The sequence below is a fragment of the Myxocyprinus asiaticus genome, chromosome 19, assembly GCF_019703515.2.
Source record: "Myxocyprinus asiaticus isolate MX2 ecotype Aquarium Trade chromosome 19, UBuf_Myxa_2, whole genome shotgun sequence".
Taxonomy (NCBI): Eukaryota; Metazoa; Chordata; class Actinopteri; order Cypriniformes; family Catostomidae; genus Myxocyprinus; species Myxocyprinus asiaticus.
The window spans coordinates 17,282,002-17,294,023 of record NC_059362.1 but is presented as its reverse complement, the minus strand read 5'-3'; the positions used below and the strand labels follow the sequence as shown (position 1 = coordinate 17,294,023).

Here is a 12,022-nt window from a genome sequence, read left to right as displayed (position 1 = left end):
GACATTTTGCTCTATATATTATATACTTCTTTTCCTATCAAAATGCATGTATTTCCATCTTAGGAAAGAAAACAAAACAATGTAACATTAATGCTTTATTAACATTTTCCAAGCAAAGCCTTCCACAGTACAAAGACAGAAACGCACTAAAATATCACCAATATAAGTAACAAACGTTTGCAAAGTCTAGAAGTGGGAGATTGACTTATTGAAATAACTAGTCCCCTATAGGTTGCATATTAATTGCAATGCACATTAAATCTCTTGAACTCTCATCCTCCAAAAAATGTATCATCCAGCAAACTAACGCTATATGCTTTGCTACAGTAATTGTGCAGCTGCATTTAAGATTCGAGTCAGGGCATCAAACCCAGCGTCAAGTGCCGCTTTGAACTCCACATTAAAAGCGCTTGCAAACAAAAACGTCTCGTTCTACATGTTTGTGATACTTAAGACTTGACTTGCATCTGTGGTAATTAAATTGCGCCTTGCAGAGGCTGCAAAGTACAATACTTGATTTATATTACAAGTCGCATCAGGACTTGTTTTGTACATCAAATATGAAAAATTAACGAGTTAAACTTTTTTAGTTAATCGTATGCGTTAACACGTTAACTTTGACAGCTCAACATTTTTTCTTTTTGTTTTATAATTTCAAACTTTTTTTTGTGAAAAATTTGCTTGAAAGTGTGCTTCTTCTATAAGTCTTTTAGATAAATGCCACTTGATTACATTTTTTATCATCTAATACAATGACATTCATACATTTTAAAGTGTGCCTTAAGTGTCCAAATACTTTTTGGGACCACTGTATTAATGATAGACCGATATATATCGGCCAGGCCGATTAATCGGCAGATATTTGACTATTTTACAATAAACGCATCGGCCAATAACTGTTTGCTTGGCTGATTAACAGAAGTTTTAAAAATCCTTTGTGACAGTTCCAAAATCTACCAATAGATTTGTCAATGGAGAGTGAAAACTTTGTTTTCAAGGTTTTTTCTTTTTAAGTTTATGCACATTTATATACAAATTAAGTGTTTGTTTCACTTTAGAAATTTCGTGTACATCTGATTTGCTGTTGTTAAATTGTATTAAGTTTTTTTTGGCATTTATATCGGCCATCCTGCTCTCTATATATTGGTATCAGCCATTGAAAAACACATATCGGTCAATCACGACACTTTATCTTGTTTGTGTTTGATCTTTCTCACTCACTTGATGATCTCTCGTCCTTCAGGTGCCACCAGGTACTGCACCATCCACTGGCACGCCTCGCTACTCTTGGACAACAAAACCTCCACTGTAGCGATCCACTCCTCTGTGTCCACCCTAAGAGAAAATCAAGGTCCAGACGTCAGACTTCCCACATAATGTTGAGTCCAATGCAATTAAATTGCACAAAAGTATAAAATATTTGCAAATAATTTTTAGCATCAAAATATTCCAATGATGAATTTTCATTATTCTCTGATAGAGAAGATGAGTTTTGTAAGCAACTGGATAAACTGATCTATTTTTTGAATAATAAAAAAGTTCTGAGGTCTGAAAGTTAAAGTAGGTTTTCATAATACAATGATATATTTTATCTCTTTAGAAGTGGCATTCATTAATTAGTAAATCAGTAAAATGTTTTGGACCCACTTTATATTAGGTCTTAACTACTATGTACTTAACCATTTCACACAATGTACTTATTATGTACATACATGCTTTTGCATTGTAATTACATTTAAAGTACTTGCATTTACTTACATTTGTAGTTACACTGTTAACTTTACCCCTAACCTAACCCTTAACCCAAACCTAAATCTAACCCCTAATCCTAACCCTACCCTTCCTCCTAAACCTACACGTACCTCAACCTCAGTAGCAGCAAATGTGGGAATTTTGAAGAACTACATGTAGTTACACAGTCTTGTATGTATTTAATGTTAGTACATAGTAGTTAAGGCCATCTAATATAAAGTGCGACCAATGTTTTTCATGCCCAAAATTCTGACTAGGTATAAACAGGTCTTGAGTTTAGGTATTATGAACAGAAAGCAGTGTCCCACCTGAGTTTCTTTTTAGTACGCAGGTACGTGTGGAAGAGGAACTGGACGGCTAGCTGCAAACTGGTTTGCGCCATGGCCTGATACGATGGATGCTTCAACTTTGTCTGAGAGAAAGAAAAAGGTAAAGTGTAAAGATGATCTGATGGAATATATGTAAAGTGCTTACAGATGGGGCAACTGTTAAACGAATGCTTAGAGTTCATCTTACCTGCGACAAAGAAGAAAAATAGCTTACCGCATTGACAGAGGCCAGAGACAGAGTGAAGCTGAAGTAATCGCTGTTATATACGTCTCTGTTCTTCATGAACTTCAGATTCTCATCTCTCACCATCTACACATCCAACAACCAGGAGTGTATGTCAGACATGCCTAAACACTTGTGAAATCCCTCAAAACAATAATCAGCTGAGAAGATATAAACATTGGACACTCTCTCTCATTTATACAGTATCGTATATACAGTGCTGTGAAAAAGTATTTGCTCCTGATTTCTTCTATTTCTATGTATTTTTCATACTAAACTGTTCTAGATCTTCAAACGAGATATAACAAAACAAAGGCAACCTTAGTAAAAACAAAATACATTTCAAATATATATATATATATTCATTATTGAAGCAAAAAAGTTATCCAACACCTATGTCACCCACATGAAAAACTAACTGCCATCTTAAACTTAATAGCTGGTTGTGCCACCTTTAGCAGCAACAACTGCAACCAAAGGCTTCCGATAACTGGAGATCAGTCTTTCACAATGCTGTGGTGGAATTTTGTCCCACTCTTCTTTGCAGAACTGCTTTAGTTCAGCCACATTGGAGGGTTTTCGAGCATGAACTGAACATTTAAGGTCCTGCCACAGCATCTCAATCGGGTTCAAGTCAAGACTTTGACTAGGTCACTCCAAAACTTTAATTTAGCTTCTTTTGAGCCATTCAGAGGTGGACTTACTTCTATGCTTTGGATCATTGTCTTGCTGCATAATCCAGTTGCGCTTGAGATTCAACTCACGGACTGATGACCGGACATTCTCCTTTAGGATTTTCTGGTAGAGAGCAGAATTCAAGTTTCCCTCAATTATTGCAAGTTGCCCTGGCCCTGAAGCAACAAAGCATCTCCACACCAACACATTACCACCACCATGCTTGACCACAGGTATGATTGTTCTTTTTGTGGAATTCTGTGTTTCATTTATGCCAGACGTACAAGACGTGTCTTACAAACAGTTCCATTTTCTACTCATCAAGGTGTGTTTTGGCAGACGAGCCTTAATGTTCTTCTGAGATAGCAGCGGTTTTTGCCTTGCCACTCTTCCATCGATGCCATTTTTGGCCAGTGTCTTTCTGATAGTGGAGTCATGAACAGTGACCTTTATTGATGCGAGAGAGGTCTGCAGTTCCTGGATGAGTCGTCGCTGTGCTCTTGAAGGAATTTTGGAAGGTCGGCCACTTCTGGGAAGGTTCACTACTGTTCCAAGTTTTCTCCATTTGGAGATAATGGCTCTCGCTGTGGTTCTTTGGAGTCCCAGAGCCTTGGAAATAGCTTTGAAACCGTTCCCAAACTGATGTATTCAGTCACCTTTTTCCTCATAATTTCTGGCATAGTGTGCTGCTGGGTGAGACCTTTTAGCCAACTTCATGCTGCTGAAAAAGTTCTATTTAGGTGTTTATTTGAATGAACAGGGCTGACAGTAATCAGGCCTGGGTGTGTCTAGTCCAGCTGAACCCCATTATGAATGCAGTTTCATAGATTTGGGGATTTAGTAACTATGGGAGTAAATACTGTTGCACACAGGCCCAGTTGGTATTGGATAACTTTTTTTGCTTCAATAAATAACATTATTAATTAAAAACTGTATTTATTTATTTTGTTTACTCAGATTGCATTAATTTTGTTAAGATTTGAATTTTTGAAACAATTTAGTATGAGATACACACAAAAACAGAAGAAATCAGAATGGGGTAAATACTTTTTCACAGCAATGCAAACCTAATTAAAGCTGCAAGCAGCGATGAACGGGCTCTCGCACCCTGGTGCACGTTGGGGCTGTTGTGCCAATTTTTTTTTAGCATTTTTTAGCACTTAAATGTTGTTAAGAGTGTATCATAGTGTAAAACATGTCATTTCCTGTTGCCAGTAGGTGGCGCTATGACTGAATATTGGCATATAGAAGTGTTCAGGCTGGGACTCTTATAAAACATGTAAAGTCTGTAGCAGATTGGACATTTTATGTTTGAGTTATAACAACTTCCTGTTTCATGGCGAAACATCGAAATTTTTCAGGACGCCATGGACACGCAGTTCAAAAAAAACCTCAAAAGCTTCACAATTTACATCGCCAAGGCCTTTAGATTAGACTGACCGAATATGATGTTGATCTGATTTAATCTCTAGGAGGAGTTTGTTAAAGTATGAGGCATGGAAATGGCAAAAACGGAGCAAAAATTGAAGAGAAAAATCACAATGGCTGACTTCCTGTTGGGTTTAGGATATGGTTCTAAGAGACTTTTTTGTACGTGTTGACATGTTACACATGCCTACCGATTTTCTTACGTGTAGGTGAAACGTGGCGTGAGGGCTGCTTCGTTGAAATTTTGTAGGTGGCGCTATTGAGCCATTTCGCCACAATTAATCCTAAAACCAGTATCAGATGTAAATTTTCCCCTCTTGTGAGATGTGTGCAAAGTTTCATGAGTTTGAGCATGTTTAGGCCTCAAAAATGTGACTCATCACGGACCGCCACGGACACGCCCTTCAACGAAAACTCAAAAGCTTTGCAATTTAACATCACCAAAGCCTTTAGATTAAGACTGACTAAATATAATGTTGATCTGATTAAATCTCTGGGAGGAGTTTGTTAAAATACAAGACCTGGAACTGGCTGTTGCCAGTAGGTGGCGCTATGACTATAACTGAATATTGGCATGTAGATGTATACAGGCAGGGACTATTATCAAACATGTGAAGCTTGGGGCAGACTGGACATTGTATGTATGAGTTACAACAACTTCCTGTTTCATGGCGAAACATAGAATTTTGTCAGACCGTCATGGCCACGCCGTGCAGTGAAAACTCAAAACTTCGCAATTTAGCATCGCCAAGGCCTTTACATTTGAATAACTAAATATGAAGTAGATCTGATGAAATCTCTAGGAGGAGTTCGTTAAAGTACGAGGCCTGGAAATGGCAAAAACTGAGCAAAAATTGAAGAGAAAAATCAAAATGGCTGACTTCCTGTTGAGTTTAGGGCATGGGTCCAAGATACTTTTTTGTAGGTATTGGCATGTTACACATGTGTACCGATATTCGTATGTGTAGGTGAAACGTAGCGTAAAACGCACATCGCTGAAAGTTTGTAGGTGGCGCTATCGAGCCATTTTGCCACACCTAATTTTGAAACCCATATCAGATGTAAATTTTCGCCACTTCTGATGTGTGTGCAAAGTCTCATGAGTTTGAGTATGTTTAGGCCCTCAAAAATGCTATTCATTTGGGAAAAAAATAATAAACGCCTAGAACAACAATAGGGTCCTCGCACCTCGGTGCTCGGGCCCTAATAAACGGAGATATTCAGATGAGCCACAAAATATGTTTTTAGTGGTAAATGTAAAAACCTATTCACATCAAGCTACATGACAAAAACATCTCCATTTTAAAAAAGCACTCCTTTTTTTATTAAGGCCGAAAAGATGATCTGTTGTTTTTTATTTTTACATTAATCACACACGCAAAGGGAAAATGTTTTCCGATTTACTAAATCATATTATTTGTGATCTACACAACAGAACTGTTTCTCTTCTAAACTTTTTTCTTTGCTTTTGATTAATGTAATGATCTAAAATGTGCACTCTACTAGATTATGAATGTGAACCAATCAAGTCTTTTCAGTAACATGGGCAAGGGGATTTGTAGTTCCCAGCATGCTTTGCATGGGATTTGATGCGGAGAGTAAAAATGTTGAAATTAAGTGTTATGTTATGCATTTTTGAGCAAAAAAAAAAAGGGGGACACTTGTTGTTTTGGAATTTAGAACCAATTCTGATACGCTGGATAATCATTTGCTTAGTTTGAGGAATGTTGCTTACTCAAGTAGCAAATACTACTTAGCATTTAGCATGCTAATGTGTGCTTTTTCTAGATAGACGTTAGCTAACTAGAACAACTTTATAACATACATAAGCAATGTGTAAAAACATTATGTAAAACTAAAACATGAATCATGTTAGGGACACATGTAAAATAACTTTGAGGCTAAATAAAAAATTACTTTGTTCCAATATGTTGAAATTATGTGAACAAATTATGTTTTTTGACAAATAATTAATGAGCTAAACCAAGAGGAAAAAATATATTGATGTAACTTCTGATTCATAATTGATGATCTAACTGATTCATGTGAAACCGTTGTACATGATTAAATATTTTTCATTAAATTCGACGCCTTTATTTTTGTGTATTTCAATGGGTTTTGTAATGTACGTAACACATCCAGACAATAGACACTCCCATCTTAGTAAAAACAACAGAGTTCCCAATCCTGATGAATCAGTACATTAAATCATGGACATCCTTTGTAAATACCTTTAACTCAAACATGGTTTAAGAAGTTATTCCAAGATGTTTAATAGTCTGGATCAGTTCATTCAGATATGAACAAATGGAGCATCAGGTGTAAACAGATTTTGTGCAAACATATTTTGTACTTTCTTATTATTTAATCACACTGGACTTGGTATGAACAGGCCATTAAACTCTACCTGATAGATCCTGGCTGGCATCTTCTCCACAAAAAGCCCCTTCTTCTCTCCTTTTTTGACCAGCCGTGTGAGCAGGGTGAGGCGGTCATTGTTGGCTCTGGGTGGCCGTGGGGAGGACTGGGGTGAGATCTCTGGAGAGGAGGGGGCTGACCTGAGAGGAAAGATTGAGAATCAGAACATTTATGCACATCCATATAATTCAAATATTCATTGAGCAGGAGATAAGTCATCAACTCACAGTGAAAGATCCTCTGCCTCCTGCCTCATGATGCTGACCCGGCTCTTTTTAGGTAGCACCGGGGAGTTCTGGTCACTGATCCGTTGGTAAAACAGCATGTAAGCATTCCAGTAGCGCCGCCGCATGTCCGGATATGGATTAGCTATAGCATATAAACACATTAGAGCAGAGATCAACTCTTCTAGTAGAGAACTAGTGGAGATCATACAAGCGCATACGAGTACAGATAATTTTTTATGGCCAACACCAATTACAGTTGAATTCAGAATTTACATACACCTTAGCCAAATACATTTAAACTCAGTTTTTCACAATTCCTGACATTTAATCGTAGAAAACATTCCCTGTCTTAGGTCAGTTAGGATCACTTCTTTATTTTAATTATTCTTTATGTCAGAATAAAGGTAGAGAGAATTATTTCTTTCAGCTTTTATTTCTTTCATCACATTCCCAGTGGGTCAGAAGTTTACATGCACTTTGTTAGTATTTGGTAGCATTGCCTTTAAATTGTTTAACTTGGGTCAAATGTTTTGGGTAGCCTTCCACAAGCTTCTCACAATAAGTTGCTGGAATTTTGGCCCATTCCTCCAGACAGAACTGGTGCAACTGAGTCAGGTTTGTAGGCCTCCTTGCTCGAACATGCTTCTTCAGTTCTGTCCACACATTTTCTATTGGATTGAGGTGAGGGCTTTGTGATGGTCACTCCGATACCTTGACTGTTGTCCTTAAGCCATTTTGCCACAACTTTGGAGGTATGCTTGTGGTCATTGTCCATTTGGAAGACCCATTTAGCTTTAACTTCCTAGCTGATGTCTTGAGATGTTGCTTCAATATATCCACATCATTTTCCTTCCTCATGATGCCATCTATTTTGTGAAGTGCACCAGTCCCTCCAGCAGCAAAGCACCCCCACAAAATGATGCTGCCACCCCCATGCTTCACGGTTGGGATGGTGTTCTTTGGCTTGCAAGCCTCACCCTTTTTCCTCCAAACATAATGTTCAGACCAGAGGACATTTCTCCAAAAAGTAAGATCCTTGTCCCCATGTGCACTTGCAAACTGTAGTCTGGCTTTTTTATGGTGGTTTTGGAGCAGTGGCTTCTTCCTTGCTGAGCAGCCTTACAGGTTATGTCGACATAGGACTTATTTTACTGTGGATATAGATACTTGTCTTCCTGTTTCCTCCAACATCTTCACAAGGTCCTTTGCTGTTGTTCTGGGATTGATTTGCACTTTTCACACCAAACTACGTTCATCTCTTGGAGGCAGAATGAGTCTGCTTCCTGAGCAGTATGATGGCTGCATGGTCCCATGCTGTTTATACTTGCGTACTATTGTTTGTACAGATGAATGTGGTACCTTCAGGCGTTTGGAAATTGCTGCCAAAGATGAACCAGACTTGTGGAGGTACACAATGTTTTTTCTGTGGTCTTGGCTGATTTCTTTTGTTTTTTCCATGATGTCAAGCAAAGAGGCACTGAGTTTGAAGGTAGGTCTTACAATACATCCACAGGTACACCTCCACTTGACTCCAATTAGCCTATCAGAAGCTAATTTGCTAACTGTCTAAAGGTTTGACATCATTTTTAACTTAGTGTATGTAAACTTCTGATCCACTGGAATTGTGAGTAGAAGTAAAACAATCTGTCTGTAAACAATTGTTGGAGAAATTACTCGTGTCATGCACAAATTAGGTGTCCTAAATGATTTGCCAAAACTATAGTTTGCTTTAATTTTGAGCAGTTTGAAATCTGAGTGGTTAAAAAAAAAAAATAAAAATAAAAAAGTTTTAATGACTTCAACCTAAGTGTATGTAAACTACTGACTTCAACTGTATGTTTGTGTCCGATAACTGATGTACAACAATTTTTTAATTATTGCTTTATTTGAACTTTTGACAATAATAACTAAATAATCTGTAGTTTAACTGGATGAGCATGGTGATAACAACATTAAGGTCATGGGTTCGAGGGAACACATATACTGATGAAATGTAAAGCTTAAATTTATTGTTAGTTGCTTTGCATAAAAGCATCGGCCAAACAAAAAGGAATGTTGAAATGTAAATAATCCTTAGATTACACAATATAAACATAATATGCATTATAAATATATGATTTTAATAATAATAATCCTATTTAATATATATAATACAGAAAATGTGTGGCATAAATACATTGGCATTAATAATCATAATAAATATAATTATTAATATACAGAAAACGTGTGGTCAAAAGTATTAAAATATATTTATATTATAAATATATTTCAAAAGTATACCCACAAGACGTAAACAAAATGCATGTTAACTGACCAACTTTTTCTGTGTAAAGTTTAGCCAATTTTACAACTTCATTGCCATGACCATGTAATGTCAACAAACCCTAAAGTGACTGTCAAAATGACAATTTAAACAACTTTACAGCACAAATAATACATGAGTTTTAACAGAAGAATTAATGTAAGTGCTTTTATAAAATTATAAGTTTCACATTTATGCCTTTAAACCCTCCAAAATTCACCCCCATTCACTTCCATTGTAAGTCTATCACTGTAACCTTGATTTTTGTTTTTTTAAAGAAAAGTGGTTATCAACATTATGCCACAAATGCTATCGATTGATCTGAACTTGTATTGAACCCACATTTTTCCTTTAATAATCATAATAAAATATATTATTATTAATATACACAAAATGTGTGGCATAAAAATATTGGCATTAATAATAATAATAATTATTATTCATATTTATGGCATTAGATTATGCAAAAAAAAAAATTTCTTTAGAGATCAAATGGTGGCATTTTTTGGTAGACCCGATTTTTAATAAACCATTAATTGGAAAAGTGTGAATATGAGTCAAACTGACTACCGCTCTGTCTCTACAGTCTAAAAATATAAAATCTTAACAGGAACCCAAAGTGTCATTGTGATTGTGAAGACATCAAAAGTGGCATTTAAACCCATCTGGGATAAGGGTAGTATGTGCTGCGTTGGTGTATTTATATGGATTTCAACTTACACTGGTCGTACACTTTCGGTCTGTACTCTCCTCCAAAACACTCGTACTCCAGAGTCTCATCGTTCATATCAAACTCTTCTACAACATTGTCATTAAACTTATACCAGCGTCCTCGAGCACTACCCCTAAAAGACAAGACAAAAGGAATGTGGAAACAGATATTGCTTAGTTCATAGTGGTCGCCCCGACATTCCTTTCGATCCCTGAAAGAACGCTCCAGTTACAAGGCATCGTGCTGCCAAGCATATGGGACAGTTAAAGCCGATCATAAAAACACTCTGGCCACAAACAGAAGCACAGGCCCGCCAGAGACTCATAAATACACATACATACACCCACAAAAGGGTAAAAAAGACCACCCAGTATCATAAAACCCATGTTTCAGAGATTGTGGTCGCTGAAGTATGTCTATGCACTATATATAGACTATATTACGGAAATAGACACTCCGCAGAACTTTATAAACACAAGCCATCTGGGACTTTGAGTACATGTCTTGAGGAACATTTTGATGCATGTGGTAATTAATGGTGTTTTCTAAAGCAAGCAATCACTATTGCTCTTACTAAGGATTAGGGATCTGAACAAACCCTAGGCCCAAGTATTAAACTTTGGGGCATAAATTACTCTCACCTGCGGTCTTTGATGAAAGAGTAATAGTGTCCTGCGTGGGCCTGTCCACTGTGCACCACCACTCCCACCAGTTCATAGTTCTCAGAGATGGTAACTTTCTTCCGAGGCGATCCTCCAGAGCCAGCCTCGCCCCCTCTCCCGTTCTCCCCGTGATCCGCGCTCGAGTCCTGACGGGCCATTCCTGACACCGTGTACGGCTCCATGTTCAGCATCCAGGGGAACTTAAATCACAGAATGAACACATATTTCTGAGATTTGCTAAGTGGATTCAAATGGCTTAATCAAAGAAATAATAACAGACAAAACAGTTATCACTTGAAACTATGATCTTACTCTGATCTGCTCGTCGTACTTGATGGACCGGCCGCTTTCCCAGTCGAAGCCAAAGCGCATGAGGTGGATGACCAGCACACTGGGCAGAGACTTTATACAGGTCCGCTTCACAGTGGTCCTCTACAACACAGAAAGTGTGAGCGCACTGTACACTGTACAACTGCAATTCCCTAAAGTCTTTTATGAAAGACATAACACACAAATGTACCTTCTCTTTGCACTTTTCACAGTAATAAGCATTGCTGCCATCCAGCACTTCTCCTCTAACAAACTGGTCCAGAGAAATCTCCAGACTCTGACACGACGTCACACCCAAGTTCAAAGCCATGAACGTCTCCTCACGCTCATACCTGTAAACCACAACCGAACACAAACACAAGCCAATTATTTCCTCACTCTAAACCTATATAACTTTTTTTTCTACCGTGAAACACAAAAGGACTTATCTAGCATGTCCAATGTCCATTCTGCTAAATTTCTCTTTTTGTGGTCCAAGGAAAATACTAAAGTCATACTGGTTTATAATGACATAAGGGTGAGTAAATGATGACAGAATTGGGAATTTGGGTAAATTATTTCTTGAAGACATGATTAAAGCTTCATACAGGCTGTTAATGCGTACCTGTGTGGGCAGTCTTTGCATATCTTCTGATCAGAGAAAATCCCCTGGAATGTGTTCTTGAAGATCTGCTCTCGACCGATTTTCTAAAGGTAGCCAACATGAATATTAGAAACCAACGTCAGTGTGTTGATACATGCTTACGTATATGCATATACATAGGGGTCATGTGAACTGTACCTTCAGATGTTCATCGAGCTGGTCCACTAGACTGGTGAAAAACTCATAGGCGTCCTGCTGTTCTCGCACGTATAATTCTTTATTCCACATCTTAAAGATCTGCGTCAAAACACAATACCCATGTGATGAGATTGATCAAGTACTTGGCCTTAAAGGAATAGTTCACCCAAAAATGAAAATTCT

At 37.6% G+C, this 12,022-nt stretch overlaps 1 protein-coding gene across 1 annotated transcript in view; it reads right to left on the bottom strand.

Annotated features, from left to right (window-relative positions):
* Positions 1 to 12,022, bottom strand: part of LOC127410370 (ubiquitin carboxyl-terminal hydrolase 24-like) — a 169,728-nt gene that overhangs the window by 18,516 nt on the left and 139,190 nt on the right. The window contains exons 46-56 of the mRNA XM_051645590.1: positions 11,840 to 11,938; positions 11,663 to 11,745; positions 11,249 to 11,390; positions 11,041 to 11,160; positions 10,708 to 10,928; positions 10,075 to 10,199; positions 7,053 to 7,194; positions 6,815 to 6,965; positions 2,296 to 2,391; positions 2,061 to 2,164; positions 1,222 to 1,335 (exon numbers count right to left, since the gene is read on the bottom strand). Coding sequence (XP_051501550.1) covers positions 1,222 to 1,335; positions 2,061 to 2,164; positions 2,296 to 2,391; positions 6,815 to 6,965; positions 7,053 to 7,194; positions 10,075 to 10,199; positions 10,708 to 10,928; positions 11,041 to 11,160; positions 11,249 to 11,390; positions 11,663 to 11,745; positions 11,840 to 11,938 — 1,397 coding nt within the window. The remainder of the gene's footprint in view (positions 1 to 1,221; positions 1,336 to 2,060; positions 2,165 to 2,295; positions 2,392 to 6,814; positions 6,966 to 7,052; positions 7,195 to 10,074; positions 10,200 to 10,707; positions 10,929 to 11,040; positions 11,161 to 11,248; positions 11,391 to 11,662; positions 11,746 to 11,839; positions 11,939 to 12,022) is intronic.